The sequence below is a fragment of the Neomonachus schauinslandi genome, chromosome 2 (assembly GCF_002201575.2).
Source record: "Neomonachus schauinslandi chromosome 2, ASM220157v2, whole genome shotgun sequence".
Classification (NCBI taxonomy): domain Eukaryota; kingdom Metazoa; phylum Chordata; class Mammalia; order Carnivora; family Phocidae; genus Neomonachus; species Neomonachus schauinslandi.
In genome coordinates, this window is record NC_058404.1 from 41326012 (window position 1) to 41346323 (window position 20312).

The window sequence follows — 20312 nt, forward strand, 5'->3', positions numbered from 1 at the left end:
TTTTGTCTGTGAGTTAGAAGACACTACATCAAAGAAATTGCAAAGAAAGCAAAACTTACATATATGTAATAGTAAAATTGAATAGAGTGAAAAAAGGACAAAAAAGAGGCATATATCTATAAAATGTAGATGTAAAAAACAAAAGTTATAAAGAGACTTAAAAAGAGTTGGTAAAATAAGAGACTAGTTGATATGGAAAAAAAGAAAAAAAAAGAAATGGAAAATTTTAGACTGAAAGATAAACGAATCACAAGAAAAAAAACCTTGAGCTCAATATGCTATTTTCCCCTGGTGCTGGAGTTTTATAGTCTTGTGGGATCCATAAACTAGTTGTCCACGTTCTTCTGAAAAAGGGGCCTGCTGTGCTGCTTCTCAGGTATCTTTGCCTGGGTGGAGTTGCACTGCCCCTTGGTAGGGGCCTGGGCTCATTGTAAGCTGGTCCTCTGTGTGGCTTTTGTTCCTTGGAGGCTTTCCGTGTGTCTTTAGAGGATCAAAGTAAAAATGGCTGTGCCCCAATCTCTGGCCCCAGAGCTGAAAGATCTTGGCCCCCCCCTCTTCAATAAACCCTTTGGGACAAACAATCTTTACTTTTGTATGTGCCAAACTCTGCATACTCCTGTGGTGTGTGCCCTCTGCAATCCTCCCGGGGGGCATCCTAGGATCTGGCATTACTGCCCTTATTGTGCCCTGGGGCTGAGAGTGGTAGTGGGCCCGTGCACCTACCCACTCCACTGCTTCTGGGGGATGGCTGAGTGTCACCCTACTGTCCTTTCCAGGGTCGCTGCCCTGAGAGCTGTTGTCTGGTCATGGGCACACCTATTTCTCCCCTCCTGGGGATGCAGATGGCCCATGTGTTCCAGTTCTTTTCAGGGTGCTCAGGCAGAGTGGTCCCCTGACCAGCTGGCTCACAGTTTATGGTGACCTAAGCTGAGAGTCCCCTTCTGGGCTCACTGATTGTAACCAGTTTCCCCACTCCACTGCTTGGGCACTCTATTGGCTCAGGCACCCATGTTCATTCTGTGATTCCTGGGATCTTGAGACCACATTGACCCATGTAGAATTCTTCCCTTTTCATCTGCTGAGCCTCTTTCAGACAGGAATGTCTCTCACTGGAGCAGACTTCTAAGTGTTCTGATTTTGCTCTCTGGGACTATATCACTTTCCAGTAGCTGGCTTATGGAGGCTTCTTCCCCCCTCTGTTTATCTTCCAATATCTCCCTGCAGAGTCATTTCTCTGCACCACCTACCTTGCAAAAAGCAGTCACTTTTCTATTTGTAGAGTTCCAGATATATTTTCTTATATCTCAGGCTGAATTCATGGGTGTTCAGAATGGTTTGATAGATACCCAGCTAAATTCAAGGAACCAGATGAAAAGAGGTTCCCCTACTCTTCCACCATCTTGCCTGTCCTCTAATGTTTCTACCTTTGTAGGGAAGGACCTCTTGTCTGGAACTGCTTTTTTCTTTTTTTCCTTCTTTATCTCTGAAATTCGCAAGCTTCACTGTTACAGATTGGGGTGTTGATCTATTTTTATTGATTTTGAGGGTAGGTTCTCTGTGCCTCCTGGATTTGAATGCTTATTTCCTTCCCCAGATTAGGGAAGTTTTCAGCTATAATTTGTTCAAATAATCCTTCTGCCCGCCCCCCATCTCCCAGGACCCCTATTATTCAAATATTAGTGCTTTATGGTTTTATTGATTTCTCAAAGACTCCTCTCGTGATCCAGTGGTTGCTTTTCTCTTTTTCTCAGCTTCCTTATTTTCCATCATTTTGTCTTCTATATCACTGACTCTCTCTCCTGCCTCACTTATCCAAGCAGTTAGATCCTCCATTTTTTACTTCATCTCCATAATAGCATTTTTAATTTCAGCCTGAATATATTTTGTTCTTTTATTTCTGCACTAAGGGATTCTCTAGTGTTTTTTATACTTTCTTCAACCCCAGCTAGTATCTTTATAATCATTATTCTGAATTCTAGTTCCAACATCTTATTTATATCCATAATGATTAAATCTATGGTAGAAAGTATTACCTTTGGTTCTTTCTTTTGCTGTGAATTTCTCCTTCTACAGATTTTTCCAAAAAAGAAAGAAGAAATGAAAGAGAAAGAAAATAAAGGGGAAAAAAGATAAATATCAGTAAAAACAGCAATAATAATATCAACAAGAACAACAACAACAATATCTTCAGGAAGTGATTCTGGTGTATGCTGTGTACACTCTGCTATTGTGTTTTGACTACTCTTTCCCACTGGTCCTTCCTCTACAGAGTTACTCTTTGCTTGTAGTGGGGAGTGTTTGTTCATTTAAGTAGGTGCTTTGATTTGTTTGTGAAGTTAAGCCTCAAGCTGATGTTTTGGAGCCTTCTTTAATCAGTAGACTTGGTATATGCTGGGGTTTGTGTTGGTATTCTGAGGGAGAGGCCTGCTGGTGTGGTTCACAAGCTGACCTGCCTTCAGAAAGATGCTCCTGCCAGGTCAGGATGTGGGGTTTAGTGTAGGGGCCTCCACTAGAGGCCCTGTGCTTCTCTCTGGAGTCTGGCTGTGCTGGTGGGTGGGAGAGGGGGTGGTGGTGGAGGAGATAAAATATGGTGTCACCTCCTCCCTTTGTCCCTGGGGGGTGGAACTCCCAGCAGCCACTGCTCAGGAGGCCCTCCCAGAAAAGAATCAATCTCCTGAGGCCCAGGACCTTATAAATTCGCTGGCCTAACCTGTCCATGTCCAATCATTGGCATGCCCAGTACCATAGATCTGTATTTTATCTCTGACCAGTGGCTGGGATTCAAAACTCCAAGTTTTCAAGGGCCTGGTAGTGTGTACACCCACTCCCGTCCCCAGGCAGGGAGGCTCAGGACATACCCAGTACTGTTTCGTCCCCAAAAGCCTTTGCACAGTGCACACAGAGGCTAGAGTTTATTGTATTGCTCAGTGAAAAGCTGAAGCCAGGCTATCAGCCATCTGCAATTGACTTAGTCCCCCACTCCCCTTTGTCCCAGAAAAACCATGGCAGACGCTTGAATCTATTGAGGCAGACAGCAAAAAGTGGGGGCCATATTATCAGTGATCTGCCCCAAGTCTTTGCACTGCACTCAGTCAGTCCCAGAAAAGCGACAATTGGCATGCACACAGAGGCTCAACCCTATTGTGGCTCAGAATAAAAAGCGGTGGCCAGGTTAACCCTGATCTCCTCCAGTCTCTGCACTGTGCTCAGCCAGTCCCAGAAAAGCAGCTGTAAAGGCAGGCCCAGAGGTTCAAGCCTATTGTAGCTCAGAGCAAAAAGTGGCAGCCAGGTTATCTGAGATCTTTTCCAGTCTCTGCACTCTACTCGCTCAGTCCCAGAAAAAGCAGCTGTAAGGTATGCACACAGAGGTTCAAGTCCACTGTGGCTCACAGCGAAAAGTTAAGAGGTTTTATCCCCTCTGTACACCCCTCCAACCCTGCTTTGGAGCTCCCCCCAGTGGCTCCCCAGCTGTCCCCCTGTCTCTGGAGAGGACAAATATGCTCCTCAAATGCCCTCCAGAAAGGGGAGCAATCTTTCCCTGAGCAACCCAGGGATCCTATTACCACACTTTATTGTGGGGTCACAAAAAGATGAAATCTTTCTGCCTTTTTCCCTCTTCCTGGCTTTGCTCTGTGAACCAGGTTTCCTACCCTTGCCTGCCCTGTGGCTTCCCAATCCCACTATTCGGGCTCTGAACCTTGCTTCTGCTAAATTCACTTGCTTCAAATGTGCACATTGTTTCTGTGCTTTTCTGATTGTTTCCTAGTTGTTCAAAATAGGTGAAAGTTGACCCATCTGCATTTGGAGGATGAGGCAAGTTCAGGGGTCCCCCTGTCATCTTGGAATCTCCCTAATAGGTTCTTTATAGATCTGGAATACTAGCCCTTTATCTGATAAGACATCTGCAAATATTTTCTCCCGTTCTGTAGGTTGTCTTTTGGTTTTCTCGACTGTTTCTTTTGCTGTGCAATAGCTTTTTATCTTGATGAAGTCCCAATAGTTCATTTTTGCTTTTGTTTCCCTTGCCTTTGGAGACGTGTCTAGCAAGAAGTTGCTATGGCTGATGTTGAAGAGGTTACTGCCTATGTTCTCTAGGATTTTGATGGATTCCTATCTGACATTGAGGTCTTTCATCCATTTTGAGTTTATCTTTGTGTATGGTGTAAGACAATGGTTCAGTTTCATTCTTCTGCCTGTGGCTGTCCAATTTTCCCAGCACAATTTATTGAGGAGACTATCTTTTTTCCACTGAATATTCTTTCCTGCTTTGTTGAAGATTAGTTGACCATATAGTTGAGGGTACTTTTCTGGGTTCTCTTTTCTGTTCCATTGATCACTGTGTCTGTTTTTGTGCCAGTACCATGCTGTCTTGATGATCACAGCTTTGTAATATAGCTTGAAGTCAGGCATTGTGATGGCCCCAGCTTTGGATTTCTTTTTCAACGTTCCCCTGGCAATTAGAGGTCGTTTTTGGTTCCATACACATTTTAGGATTGTTTGTTCCAGCCCTGTGAAAAGTGTCAATGGTATTTTGATAATGAGTGCATTGAATATGAAGATTGCTTTGGGAAGCATAGACATTTTCAAAATATTTGTTCTTCCAATCCATGAGCATGGAGTATTTTTCCATCTCTTTGTGTCTTCCTCAATATCTTTCATAAGTGTTCTGTAGTTTCCAGCATATAGATCCTTTACCTCTTGGGTTAGGTTTATTCCTAGGGATCTTATGGTTTTTGGTGCAATTGTAAATGGGATTGATTCCTTAAATTCTCTTTCTTCAGTCACATTGTTCATGTATAGAAATGCAACTGATTCCTGTGCATTGATTTTGTATTCAGTTGCTGAATTGCTGTATGAGTTCTAGTAACTTCGGTGTGGAGTCTTTTGGGTTTTCCACATAAAGTATCATGTCATCTGCAAAGAGAGAGAGTTTGACTTCTTCTTTGCTAATTTGAATGTCTTCTACTTGTTTTTGTTGTCTGATTACTGAGGCTAGGGCTTCTAGTACTATGTTGAACAAAAACGGTGAGAGTTGGGGCACCTGGGTGGCTCAGTCGGTTAAGCGGCTGCCTTCAGCTCAGGTCATGATCCCAGGGTCCTGGGATCAAGCCCTGCATCGGGCTCCCTGCTCAGCAGAGAGCCTGCTTCTCCCTTTCCCTCTGCCTGCCACTCTGCCTACTTGTGTTATCTCTCTGTCAAATAAATTAATTAACAAAAAAAATGGTGAGAGGGGGCCTCCCTGTAGTGTTCTTGACCTTAAGGGAAAAGCTCTCAGTTTTTCCCCATTGAGAATGATATTCACTATGGGCTTTTCATAGATGGTTTTTAAGGTCTTGAGGTATGTTCCCTCTATCCCTACACTTGGGAGAGTTTTTGTAAAGAAAGTATTCTGTATTTTGTCAAATTCTTTTTCTGCATCAACGAAGAGGATCATGTGGTTCTTGTCTTTTCTTTTGTTAATATGTTCTATCACATTGATTGATTCCCGAATGTTGAATAACCCTTGCATCCCAGGAATAAATCCCACCTGGTCATGATGAATAATCCTTTTAATGTACTGTTGGATCCTATTGCCTAGGATCTTGGTGAGTATTTTGGCATCCATGTTCATCAGGGATATTGGTCTGTAATTCTCCTTTTTGATGGGGACTTGTCTGGTTTTGGGATCAAGGTAATGCTGGCCTCATGGAATGAGTTTGGAAGTTTTCCTTCCATTTTTATTTTTTTAAACAGCTTCAGTAGAATAGGTCTTATTTCTTCTTAAAATGTTTGGTAGAATTCCTCTGGGTAGCCATACAGCCCTGGACTCTTGTTTTGGGGGAGGTTTTTTATTACTGCTTCAATTTCCTTACCAGTTATTGGTCTGTTCAGATTTTCTGCTTCTTCCTGTTTCAGTCTTGGTAGTTTATAAGTTTCCAGGAATGCATCCATTTCTTCCAGATTGCCTAATTTGTTGGCATATAGTTGCTCAAAATATGTCTAATAATTGTATTTCTTTGGTGTTGGTCGTGATCTCTCCCTTTTCATTCATGATTTTATTAATTTGGGTCTTTTTTTCTTTTTGATAATTCTTCCAGAGGTTTATCTCTCTTATTCTTTCTAAGAACTACCTTCTAGTTTCATTGATCTGTTCTACTGTTCTTCTGGTTTCTATTTCATTGATTTCTGTTCTAATCTTTATTATTTCTCTTCTTCTGCTTGGTTTATGCTTTATTTGCTATTCTTTCTCCAGTTCCTTTAGGTGTAAGGTTAACTTGTGTATTCGAGATTTTTCTAGTTTTTAGAGAGAGGCTTGTATTGCAAAGTACTTCCTTCTTAGGACCACCTTTGCTGTATCACAAAGGTTTTGTACAGCTGTGTTTTCATTTTCATTTCTTTCCATGAATTTTTAAAATCTTCTTTATTTTCCTGGTTGATCCATTCATTCTTCATCAGGATGCTCTTTAACCTCCAAGTGTTTGAGTTGCTTCCAAATTTTCTCTTGTGATTGAGTTCAAGTTTCAAAACCTTGTGGTCTGAAAATATGCAGGGAATGGTCTCAATCTTTTGGTACTGGTGGAGACTTGATTTGTGACCCTGTACGTGATTTATTCTGGAGATAGTTCCATATACACTTGAGAAGAATGTGTATTCTGTTGCTTTAGGATGGAATACTCTGGGTATATCTGTTACATCCATCTGGTGCAGTGTGTTATTCAAAGCCCTTGTTTCCTTGTTGATCTTCTGCTTAGATGATCTATCCATTGCTGTGAGTGGGGTGTTGAAGTCCCCTACTATTATTGTATTATTATCAATGTGTTTCTTTAACTGTGTTATTACTTGGTTGATATAATTGGTTGCTCCCAAGTTAGGGGCATAAATATTTGCCATTGTTAGATCTTCTTTTTGGATAGACCCTTTAACTATGATATAGTGTCCCTCTTCATCTCTTACTAGAGTCTTTGGTTTAAAATGTAATTTGTCTGATATAAGGATTGCTACCCAGCTTTCTTTTATGTCCATTAGCATGATAAATGGTTCTTCATCCCCTCACTTTCAATCTGGACGTGTCTTTGGGTCTAAAGTGAGTCTCTTGTAGACAGCATATGGATGGTTCTTGCCTTTTTATCCAATCTGATACCCTGTGTCTTTTGATTGGAACATTTAGCCCATTTACATTCAGAGTAACCATGAAAAGATATGAATTTAGTGCCATTGTAATACCTGTAAATTCCTGTTTCTGTAGATTTTGTTTCCTTCTGGTTTATGTTACTCTTATGTTACTCTTGGTCTCTCTTTGCTTACATTACCTTAATATTTGATTAAGCTTACATTACATTAATATACAGTGATTAAATATATATATATTTAATCCAGATTAATCCAATTCAATTCAATTAATTGCTTACATTACATTAATATTTCCTGTGGTGCTGTCTTGGTGGTCACATATTCTTTCAATTTCTGTCTGTCCTGGAAGTTCTTTATCTCTCCTTCCATTCTTAATGACAGCCTTGCTGGATAAAGTATTCTTGGCTGCATGTTCTTCTCATTTATACCCTGAATATATCATGCCAGATCTTTCTGGCATGTCAGGTCTCTGTGGATTAAGTCTGATGTCAGTCTAATGTTCCTACCCTTATAGGTTAAGAACCTCTTGTCTCCAGCTGCTTTCAGGATTTTTTCTTTATCTCTGAAATTTGCAAGCTTCCTTAGTATATGTCAGAGTGTTGATCTGCTTTTATTGATTTTGGGAGGGGTCTTCTCTATGTCTTGGATGTGAATGGCTGTTTCCTTCCCCAGATTAAGGAAGTTCTCAGCTATACTCAAATATACCTTCTGACCCTCTCTCTCTTTCCTCTCCCTAAGGCACTCTAATAATTCTGATGTTTCATTTTATGGCATTACTGATTTTTCAAAGCCTCCCTTCATGGTCTATTAGTCTATTAGTTGTTTTTTCTCTCTTTTCCTCAGCTTCCTTCCTTTCCAACTTGTTTTCTATGTCACTTACCGTCTCTTCTGCCTCAGTTACCTTTGTTGTTAGAGCATCCAATTTAGACTTCATATCAGAGCATTTTTAATTTAGGCCTGATTAGATCTCATTTCTGCAATAAGAGATTCTCTAGTGTCTTTTATGCTTTTCTCAAGCCCAGCTATTAACTTTATAATTGTTATCCTGAATTCCATCTTTGACATTTTACTTACATCCACATCAATTAGATCTGTGGCAGAGAGTATTACCTCTGGATCTTTCTTTTGTTTTGAATTTCTCCTTCTAGTCATTTTGCCTAAAGATATATGGATGAACAGATGAAAAAAAAAAAACAAATATCAACTCCAACTCAAGGGAAATACACACTAGCTAAATCTGAAGTGTCAGAAACGAAAAAAAAAAAAAGGGCGGGGCGGTGGGTGGGGAAGAGAGAATAAAATCTCCCAGGTGGACAAAACAGTGTGATCCACTTGGTCCTGGGTGTATTTTGGTCTGTGTGTTAGAAGACACTAAATCCCAAAATTGTAAAGAAGGCAAAACTATACATATACAAAAATAAAATTGAATACAGTGAAAGGAAACCAAAATAGAAGAATATGTCTAGAAAATGTAAATGTAAAAAATGAAAATTAAAAAAAGACTTAAAAACAAAGAGTTGATAAGAAACTCGTTGAAAAGGGAAAATTTTAAACTGAAATATAAAAGAATCATGAGAAACAACCTCAAATTCTATATACTATTTTCCCTTAGAGCTGCACGTTTGCAGTGCTGTGTGCTCTGTAAGCTTGGTGTTCCCTATTCTTCCAGCTAGTCCTGAAGCAGGGGCCTGCTGCATTGATTCTCAGGTGTCTGTCTTGGCCGAGTTGCACCACACCTTGCCAGGGGACAGGCTCAGTGTAATGTTTTTCTATGTGGCTTTTGTTCCCTGAAGGCTTTCCAGGCCTCTTTAGAAGATGAGAGTAAAACTGGCTGTGCCCCAATCTCCAGCCCCCAAGCTGAAAGACAGTGGTCCCCTTTCTTCAGTAAACCCTCAGGGATAAGCAGTTTTCACTGTGTGTGCCACACTGCAGACTCCTGTGGTACGTGCCTGCACTGATCCTCCTGGGGAAGGTGGAGGGTCACGCATTTCTGTCCTTTTCAGAACACCCCCCCCCGATAGAACTGTCACCTGGTCATGCGTGCACCCGTACCTCCCCTACTGGGGGAAGGTAGGGGGTCACGAGCCTCTGTCCTTGCAGGGACCCTGCAAGGAGAGCATTCACCTAGTAGTGCCAGTGTCCCTATTGCCCCTCCCAGGGGAAGGCAGAGGGCCACGGCTTTAACTGACCTTTGCAAGGCTCCTCCCCACCCCACTGACAGGTGTCACCAGAGCCTGCAGGGTACACGGTTTATGGTGAACCAAGCTGAGAGCCTCCTCCTGGGCTCACAGACAGTAACCAGGTTCCCCCCCTCCAATGCTGGGGAACTCTGCTGGCTCAGGGACCCCCCATGCTCTCTGTGACCCCAGGGATCCTGAGACTACACTGTTCCACCTAGGATTCTGTCCCACTTCACCAAAGAGCATCTTTCAGGCAGGGATGTCTCTCACTGGAGCAGATTTTTAAAGGTTCAGATTTTGTGCTCTGGGGCTATATCACTTTCTGGTAGCCGGCTTACAGAGGCTCCCTCCCCTCTGCCGTTTATCCTCCGATATGTCCCCTCCATTTCATTTCTCCACACTCCTACCCTGCAAAAAGTGGTCACTTTTCTATTTATAGAATTCCAGCAATTCTTTTATTATATCTCAGGTTGAATTCATAGGTGTTCAGAGTGATTTGATAGTTATCTAGCTAAATTCAGAGGACCAGATGAAATGAGGTCCCCTACTCTTCCACCAAATTGCCTCTCTTCCATAATTATTTTTTCTACATTCTGATTTTATCCTGTTTCTTTTTTAATTTAGTTAGTTAACATATAGTGCATTATTGGTTTCTGGAATAGAATTCAGTAATTCATCACTTACATACAATCCCCAGTGCTCATCACAAGTGTCTTCTTTTTTCTTTTTAAAGATATTATTTATTTATTATTTATTTATTTATTTATTATTTATTTATTTGAGATAGAGTGTGAGATGGAGCAGGGGCAGAGGGAGAGAGAGAAGGAGACTCCCCATTGAGCAGGGAGCCCATTGTGGGGTTTGATCCCAAGACCCTGGGAACATGACCTGAGTTGAAGGCAAACACTTAACTGACTGAGTTGCCCATGTACCTCAACAAGTGCCTTCTTTATTACCCATTATCCATCTGGCCCATCCACCACCCACCTCCCTCCATCAACCCTCAGTTTGTTCTCTATTGTTACGAGTCACTTATGGCTTGTTTCCCTCTCCCCTTTTCTTCTTTTCCCATGTCCCATATGTTCATCTGTTTTCTTTCTTAAATTTCACATATGAGTGAGACCATATGGTATTTTTCTTTTTCTGACTTATTTCATGTGGCATAATACACTCTAGTCCATCTACATCATTGCAAATGGCAAGATTTCATTCTTTCTGATGGCTGAGTAATATTCCATATATATATATCCTCTTCTATATCCATTCATCAGTTGATGGACATGTGGGCTCTCTCCATAGTTTGGCTATTGTTGAATAATGTTGCTATAAACATTGGGGTGCATGTACCACCTTAGAATCTGTATTTTTGTATTTTTTTGGTAAATACCTGAGAGTGCAATTGCTGAATTGTAGGGAGTTCTATTTTTAACTTTTTGAGGAACCTCCAAACTGTTCCCCAGCGTGGCTACACCAGTTTTCATTCCCACCAACAGTGCAAGAGTGTTCCCCTTTCTCCATAGCCTCACCAACACCTGTTTTTTTCTTTGTTGTTAATTTTAGCCATTCTGGTAAGTGAGGTGATAACTCACTGTAGTTTTGATTTTTATTTCCCTGATGATGAATGATGTTGAGCATTTTTTCATGTGTCTGTTAACCATTTGTATGTCTTCTTTGGAGAAGTGTCTATTCATGTCTTCCACATATTTCTTAACTGGATTATTTGTTTTTGGGGGTGTTGAGTTTGATAAATTCTTTATAGATTTTGATATTAACCCTTATCTGATATGTTGTTTGCAAATATCTTCTCCCATTCCATGGGCTGCCTTTTAGTTTTATTGTCTCCTTCACTGTGCAGAAGCTTTTTATTTTGATGAAGTCCCAATTGTTTATTTTTGCTTTTGTTTCCCTTGCCTCTGGTGACGTGTCTAGTAAGAACTTGCTGCAGCTGAGGTCAAAGAGGTTTCTGTCTGTGTTCTTCTCTAGGATTTTGATGGTTTCCTGTCTCACATTTAGGTCTTTTGAATTTATTTTTTGTGTATGGTCTAAGAAAGTGGTCCAGTTTCATTTTGTGCATGTGGCTGTCCAGTTTTCCCAACACCATTTGTTGAAGAGACTGGTTTTTTTCCATTGGATGTTCTTTCCTGCTCTATTGAAGATTAGTTGACTATATAGTTGTGGATCCATTTCTGGGTTCTCTATTCTGTTCCATTGATTTATGTGTCTGACCATACTGTCTTGATGACTACAGCTTAATATGTTAAATGCTGACATTTTTAAGGGTAAAATTTTCCTCATTATAATGTGAGTATTGGGGAAATATGGTAGCTAATAACTGATAAATTGGGTGATACAGACATTTACTTTTTTATTGTCTCTAATATATGTTTAAAAATTTTTATAATAAAAAGTTTCAGTACATGAAGTAATACTGAGGACCATTTTTGCTCCTTATACTAAATGGTAAAAAACTGATCACCATGTTTGGGCACAAGTTTTCTCTCCAAGGAAATATTAAATATATTTTTCAGCTTTTTTTCTACTTCTTCCTCATTCAGTATTTTAAACTCTATCAAATCCATATTATCCTTAAAATTGAATTTCCTATAGGTAAGGGTGCAGCCCACTAAACAGTGAACCCCTTCAGAGGTCTGCAAGGAACAGAATGACTTGCTTGTAAACACAGATGTTGGAGACATCTGAAGGTATGTATTCACAGACTCAAAATCTTCAATTGTTCGAGGTTCAAGAGTAAAGGAGTATATTTTTCGGTATTTGTTCTTTTCTAGGAGATCAGAATTAAGAAACTCTTGGTTTGGAATGTACTGGTCTCTTCTGATTTGGTCCAAGTACCAGATTCCTTTGTCTTCTGTCAAGTGGAAGATGCAAGGCACCTGAGGCTGATCCTTCCCAGAAATTAACTCCAGAGGCTGCCACATCTGGTAAGAGCGTCCAAACCCAGCATCTACTATGTAATTCCTGCTATCAGTAGTCACCTTCAGGAGAAGGTGAATCATAGCATTGCTATATTTGCTGGCTGGAGTACTGTAAACATACCCTCCTAACATTGTGGTCTCAAAACCGATTGTGGTCAGAGCCCAGTACAGAAGATGATTGACCTGGAGACACCACCCACCACGGTTCTTCCTCACAACTTGATCAAAAATGGGCTCCAAGCCCAATTCCATGGCTTCCCCACAATGGATGTTAAGGTTCTCAAAGGGAATGGTTCGAATTTGGTGCTGAAGAATGTCAGTTAATGTTTCCAAGTCCACTTTCTTCCTAGAGTTCCTATAACCAATTCTTTCAAAATATGCTTCAATGTCCATGATCCCCTAAGGGAAGTACAACAAAACAGAAATAAATACATTACTTTTGCACTGGATTTCTTTGATTAGCCTAATTATAACTAACATATTTTAAAAATGTAAATGCAATCAGTGGTTATAAATATCCATAATCATAAGTCTTTTTTTTAGTGCTTTTATTGTATAAATTACTTTTGTACATATAAACTCAGTAGACTTAGTAACCCTGTAGGAAAACTATTATCACTTCTTTCATGTTTTAAGCATGAGAAATTGGAAATCCATCAAAAGTGAGGAGTGAAATTATAAAAACAGTTTACATGTGGTTTTCTTCATGACGAACAAAACAAGGTTCAAATTGGTATCAAAATAGGGTTTAAAAATAGTTCCTAATACAAATAGAATTATATAAAAGAGTCTATCGATTTCATGGTACCTGATCCACACAATTTCCCCTTTAGATAAAATTATCTGGTCAAAGTTTCCCACTCAAAGATTGTATTCATTTGTGCATTGATTTATTAATTCATTCAATATATTCAATGTATTTTCTGAATACCTACTATGTATTTGCTACTGATCTGCTGCTTGCTTGCCCTCAGAAATCTTACATTTTAGTGGGAGTTGGATGACATAGATAATAAATTGGATAAGCCAATAAAATATTCAATTTCTTAGATTCTGATAAGTGCCCTGTGGAAAACTAAAGCAAAGAAAGAACACATGTTATGTACTGAGAAAACTAATTTTGAATAAAGTGATCAAAGAAATCACCCTTGTGACCTTAAGGATATGAAAGAATGAGCCATGTCCACATGTGTGGGGAATACCATTCAGGCGGAAGAAACAAAGCAAAAAAAGTCTCAAAGTAGAACCTGCTTAGAATGCTCAAAGAACATGTAGGAGGCCAGGGCGATTGAAGCAGAGTGAGTGGGAGGGAATGTGAACTGAGATGAGATCAGACAATTAACATAGGCCTAAAAATCAGTGGGGGAAGGTTCCAGATTAGGCAAAGTGTACCATAATCAATTTGATATTTCTCGCTATTAAATGAAGAATAAGCTGTATTTATTCAGCTAAATAAATAGACATGTGATCCATGTGGACCAATTAAAAATATGTAGGTTCTAGGACCAGTACTTTGCTTGTGAATGGTATGTTATCCAAGTCAAGTCACTGAGACTCTATTGAAGGAATATTTCAGAAACCTAAGCAGATATGTTCTGCTGCAAGGCTAAGAATTGGCAGGGTATTTTCTCAAAGCTACTGGGAGAACTTGCTGAAAAATAATATCAACAAAAATTTATGGGGTTGAAGAATTAAAAGCAGGAGAAAAGAAGATGAGAAAAGACCTGAATCACATCTTAAATTATATCTTGACTTTCTGTTAAAGTGAGCCAGCAAAAAAAAAAAAAAAAATCCTTATTTTGCTAAATTCCATGTAGAAAAGGTTTCTGTCCCTTGCTGGTGAAAAGTCCTAATCCCATGTAGACGCTAACTGTAACTGTAGTGCATTACCTTTGTTAATATGACATGGCTTGAGGTGACAGGATACAAAAGCCCTGTCCCCTAGGCTAGTGGTGATAAGCTATGTGTTTCTATTGTCCTTATTCTCATTTCTTTTGTATTCTATTTTTCTTTCTTGATCAGCTCTTCTCATTTTGCTAGGATTTTAACTTTCTCTATTTTTAACTTCTGCAACATTATTTTCTCTAAATCCATTAAGTTTATTTCATCTCTTCTCATCTTATTTGCATTGATATCCTTTACCAACATGTACACAAGCTCTAAAACTACCACTCAGACACGGAGAAACAATTGTAATTGAGCCAGGCCATCCAAAACCCTCTCTTATTCTATATCCAGAAGCACTGTTGAATAAGTAAGGAGGACAGGTGATATGGAACAAAAGAAATATGGTTTAGACATGCTTGACCTTTAAAAAAAATTTAGTCAACAGTCTTCCCTTTTCAATTAAGTTAACATATAGTGTGTTATTAGTTTCAGGGGTAGAATTTAGTGATTCATTACTTGCATATAACACCCAGTGCTCATGACATTAAGTGTCCACCTTAATGCCCATTACCCAAATATCCCACCCCATCACCTCCCCTCCAGCAACCCTCGGTTTCTTTCCTATAGCTAAGATTCTCATGGTTTGCCTCCCTCTCTGTTTTTATCTTACTTTGTTTTTCCTTCCCTTCCCCTATGTTCATCTGTTTTGTTTCTTAAATTCCTATGAGTAAAATCATATGGTATTTGTCTTTCTCTGACTGACTTATTTCGCTTAGCATATCATCTGGTTATATCCACGTCATTGTAAGTGGCAAGATTTCCTTCTTTTTGATATCATATATATAATGATATATATATATATAGTGGGAGTTGGATGACATAGATAATAAATTGGATAAACCAATAAAACCGGTTATAATGTATATACATTATATAACCAATGTATATATACATATACATTATATAACCGATGTGTATATATATATATATATATATATATATATATATATATAATCACATCTTTATCAATTCATCATCCATAAACATCTGGGCTCTTTCCATATTTGGCTATTATGGATATTGCTGCTATAAACATTGAAATGCACGTGTCTCTCTGAATCACTATGTTTGTATCTTTTGGATAAATACTTAGTGGTGCAATTGCTGGGTCATAGGGTAGGTCTATTTCTAACTTTTCAAAGAACCTCCATACTGTTTTCCAGAGTGGCTGCACCAGTTTGCATTCCAAACAACAGTGTAGGAGGGTTCCCCTTCCTCCACATCTTTGTTGATATCTGTTGTTTCCTGACTTGTTAATTTTAGCTATTCTGACTGATGTGAGGTGGTATCTCATTGATTTGTATTTCCTTGATACGGAGTGACATTGAGCATCTTTTCATGTGTCTGTTGGCCCTTTGCATGTCTTCTGTGGAGAAATGTCTATTCATGTCTTCTGTCCATTTCTTGACTACATTATTATTATTATTTTTTTTTGGTGTTGAGCAAGCTATAAATTCTTTATGGATTTTGGATACTAGCCCTTTATCTGATATGTCATTAACGAATATTTCTCCCATTCTGCAGGTTGCCTTTTAGTTTTGTTGACTGTTTCCTTTGCTATGCAAAAGCTTTGTATTCTGACGAAGTCCCGATAGTTCATTTTTGCTTTTGTTTCTCTTGCCTTTGAAGATGTATCTAGCAAGAAGGTACTGGCAATGAAGTCGAAGAGGTTGATGCTTGTGTTCTCCACTAGGATTTTGATGGTTTACTGTCTCACATTTAGGTATTTTATCCATTTTGAATTTATTTTTGTGTATGGTGTAAGAAAATGGTTCAGTTTCATTCTTCTACATGTGGCTGTCGTTTTCCCAACAGCATTTGTTGAAGAGACTGGTTCCCCCTCCATTGGCTATTCTTTCCTGCTTTGTTGAAGATTAGTTGCCCAGAGAGTTGAGGGTCCATTTCTGGATTCTCTATTCTGTCCCATTGATCTATGTGACTGTATTTGTGCCATACTGTCTTGATGGTTACAGCTTTGTAATACAGCTTGAAGTCCAGAATTGTGATGCCACTGGCTTTGGTTTTCATTTTCTTTCTTCCTTCCTTCCTTCCTACCTTCCTTCCTTCCTTCCTTTTTCTTTCTTTCTCTCTCTCTTTCTTTCAAGATTTTGCTTATTTATTTGACAGAAAGAGAGTATGAGCAGGGGGAGCAGCAGAGGGAGAGGGAGAAGCAGGCTCCTCGCTGAACAGGGAGCTTGATGTGGGCTTGATCCCAGGACCCTGAGAACATAACCTGAGCCAAAGGCAGATGCTTAACCAACTAAGCCACCCAGGCACCTCTGGTTTTCTTTTTCAACATTCCTTTAGCTATTCAGGGTCTTTCCTGGTTCCATACAAATTTTAGGGTTGTTTGTTCCAGCTCTGAAAATGCTGGTGATATTTTGATAAGGATTGCTTTAAATGAGTAGATTGCCTTTATTTATATATTTGGCTGTTCCTATTAGGGGAATAAACACTAACAGTTGTTAGATCTTCTTGTTGGATATACCCCTTTATTATGATGTAGCATCCTGTTCATCTATTACTACAGTCTTTGGTTTAAAATCTAGTTCGTCTGATATAAGGATGGCTACTCCAGCTTTCTTTTGACGTAAATTAGCAGGATATATAGTTCTCCACCCCTTCACTTTCAATCTGGAGGTGTATTTGGGTCTAATAGACACTTTAACAATATTTGTTCCTCTAATCCATGAGCATGGAATGTTTTTCCATTTCTTTGTGTCTTCCTCCGTTTCTTTCATAAGTGTTCTGTAGTTTTCAGAGTACAGATATTTTACCTCTTTGGTTAAGTTTTTTCCTAGGTATCTTATGGTTTTTGATGCAATTGTAATGGAATGGATTTCTTGATTTCTTTCTACTGCTTCATTGTTAGTGTATAGAAATGCAACAGACTTCTGTGCATTGATTTTATATCCTGCAACTTTGCTGAATTTCTGTATCAGTTCTAGCAATTTTGGGGTGAAATCTTTTGGGTTTCCAACATAGAGTATCATGTCATCTGTGAAGAGTGAAAGTTTGAATTCCTCTTTGCGGATTTGGATGACTTTTATTTCTTTTTGTTGTTTGATTGCTGAGGCTAGAACTTCCAGTACTATGTTGAACGACAGTGGTGAAAGTGGACATCCCTGTCATGTTCCTGACCTCAGGAAAAATTTCTATTTTTCCTGATGGAGGATGATATTAGCTATGGGTTTTTCATATATGGCTTTTATGATGTTGAGTTATCTTCCCTCTATTCCTACAGTACAGAGAATTTTTGTCAAGAAAAGATGCTGTATTTTGTAAAATGCTTTTTCTGCATCTACTGAGGAGATCATATGGTTCTTGTCCTTTGTTTTATGAGTGTGGTGCATCATACTGATTGATTTGCAAATGTTGAACCACGCTGGAAGGACAGGATTAAATCCCAGTTGGTCGTGGTAAATAATCCTTTTAATGTACTGGTGGATCCTATTAGCTAGTATCTTGGTGAGAATTTTGGCATCCATGTTCATCAAAGATATTGGTCTGTAATTCTCCTTTTTGGTGGGGTCTTTCTCTGGTTTTGGGATCAAGGTAATGCTGGTCTCATAGAACGAGTTTGGAAGTTTTCCTTCCATTTCCTTCTTTTGGAACACTTTCAGAAGAATAGGTGTTAATTCTTTAAATGTTTGGTAGAATTCCATTGGGAAGCCATCCAGCCCTGGCATGTTGTTTGTTGCGAGATTTTTGATTACTGATTCAATTTCTATGCTGGCTATGGGTCTCTTCAAAATTTCTATTTCTTCCTGTTTCAGTTTTGGTAGTTTATGTGTTTCAAGGAATGCCTGCATTTCTTCCAGATTGCCCAATTGTTGGCATATAATGCTCATAATATGTTCTTATAATCTTTGTATTTCTTCAGTGTTGGTTATGATCTCTCCTTTTTCATTCAGATTTTATTTATTTGGATCCTTTCTCTTTTCTTTTGATAAGTCTGGCTGGGGGTTATCAATCTTTTTAATTCGTTCAAAGTACCAGATCCTACTTTCGTTGATCTGGGTTACTGTTTTTTGTTTTTTTAATTTCTGTATTTGTGATTTCTGCTCTAATCTTTATTACTGTCTTCTCCTCCTGGATTTAGACTTTATTCGATATTCTTTTTCCAGCTCCTTTAAGTGTAAAGTGAGGTTGTGTATTTGAGACTTTCTTGTTTCTTAAGAAAGGCCTGTATTGCTATATACTTCCCTCTTAGGACCACCTTTGCTGCATCCCAAAGTTTCTGAATTGTTGTGTTTTCATTTTCATTTACTTCCATGTATTTTTTAAAAATCTTCTTTAATTGCCTGGTCGACCCATTCATTCGTTAGTAGGATGTTCTTTAACCTCCATGTACTTGTGGTCCTTCTAAATATTTTTTTCTGGTTGACTTCAAGTTTCATAGCTTGTGATCTGAAAATATGCATGGTATGATCTCAGTCTTTTTTTATGTGGTGAAATCGGATTTGTGACCCAGTATGTAATCTATTCTGGAGAATGTTCCTGTGTGCTTGAGAAGAATGTATATTCAGCTGTTTGAGGTTCAAATGTTCTGAATATATCTGTTAACTCCATCTGGCCTACTGTATCATTCAAAGCCCTTGTTTCCTTGTTGATCTGTTTAGATGATCTGTTCATTGCTCTGAGTGGGATGTTAAAGTCCCTACTATTATTGTATTATTTTCAATGAGCTTCTTTAATTTGTTATTAGTTTATTTGTATATTTGGCTGTTCCCATTAGGGGAATAAACACTAACAGTTGTTAGATCTTCTTGTTGGATATACCCTTTTATTATGATGTAGCATCCTATTCATCTATTACTACAGTCTTTGTTTAAAATCTAGTTTGTCTGATATAAGGATGGCTACTCCAGCTTTATTTTGATGTAAATTAGCAGGATATATGGTTCTCCACCCCTTCACTTTCAATCTGGAGGTGTATTTGGGTCTAAAATGAATCTTTTGGAAGTAACATATCAATGGTTCCTTTTTTTAAAATCCACCTGATACCCTGTATCTTTTTTATTTATTTATTTTTATTTTTGGAGCATTTAGTCCATTTACATTCAGAGCAATTATTGAACAATATGAATTTACTGCCATTGTATTACTTGTAAAGTCACTGTTCCTGTAGATTGTCTCTGCTCCTTTCTCGCCTTTGTTACATTTGGCTTCTCATCACTCATAGGGTCCCCTTTAATATTTCTTGTAAGGCTGGTTTAGTGGCCATGAATGCCTTTAGTGTTTGCTTGTCTTGGAAACCGTCTTTTTCTAATCTGAATGACAGCCTTGCTGGATAAAGTATTCTTGGCTACACATTTATCCCACTTAGCACATTGAATTTATCATGGCAGTCCTTTCTGGTCTTGCCAGGTCTCTGTGTACAGGTCTGCTGCCAGCCTTATGTTTCTACCTTTGTAGCTTAAAGGCCTATTCTCCAAAGCTGTTTTCAGGATTTTCTCTTTATATTTGCAATGTGCAAGTTATATGTTGTGGTGTTGACCTATTTTTGTTGCTTTTGAGGGGAGTTCTCTGTGCCCCTTAGACTTAAATGTCTGTTTCCTTCCTCAGATTGTGGGAGTTTTCTTCTATAATTCACTCAAATAAATATTCTGCTCCTCTTTCCCCACTCTTTATCTTCTGGGATTCCTATATATGGATATTAATTTGTCATATGGAATCGCTGAGGTCCCTAAGTCTACCTATAATATGGATATTAATTTGTCAAATGGAATCGCTGAGGTCCCTAATAGTTTTCTTTCCCTCTTCTTTTCAGCTTCCTTGTTTTCCATAATTTCATCTTCTATATCACTGATTTGCTCTTCTGTTTCATTCATCATTGTTTTTATGTCCTCCACGTGTGACTGCATCTTGGTACTAGCATTTTTAATTTCAGCCTGACTGGATTTTAGTTCTTTTATCTCTACAGTAATGTATTCTCTAGTGTCTTCTATACATCCTTCAAGCCCAGCTAGTATTTTTATAATCCTGGTTCTAAATCTAGTTCAGACATCTTACCTATATCTGTATTGATTAAATTCCTGGAAGTGAGTACTACCACCTGTTCTTTCTTTTGGGAAGGTTTGCTTGGTCACGTCTTTTTGTCCAGCAAAGAAGAGAAAAAAATAACAATAACAAGAGCAAG

At 38.7% G+C, this 20312-nt stretch overlaps 1 protein-coding gene across 1 annotated transcript in view; it reads right to left on the reverse strand.

Moving 5' to 3' along the window:
- Positions 1 to 11474: 11474 nt before the first annotated feature.
- LOC110573124 (arylamine N-acetyltransferase 1) overlaps positions 11475 to 20312 on the reverse strand; it is a 40127-nt gene continuing 31289 nt past the window's right edge. Inside the window, exon 2 of the mRNA XM_021681553.1 lies at positions 11475 to 12622. Within this exon, the coding sequence (XP_021537228.1) occupies positions 11744 to 12616 (873 nt within the window). The 5' untranslated portion in view covers positions 12617 to 12622 and the 3' untranslated portion in view covers positions 11475 to 11743. The remainder of the gene's footprint in view (positions 12623 to 20312) is intronic.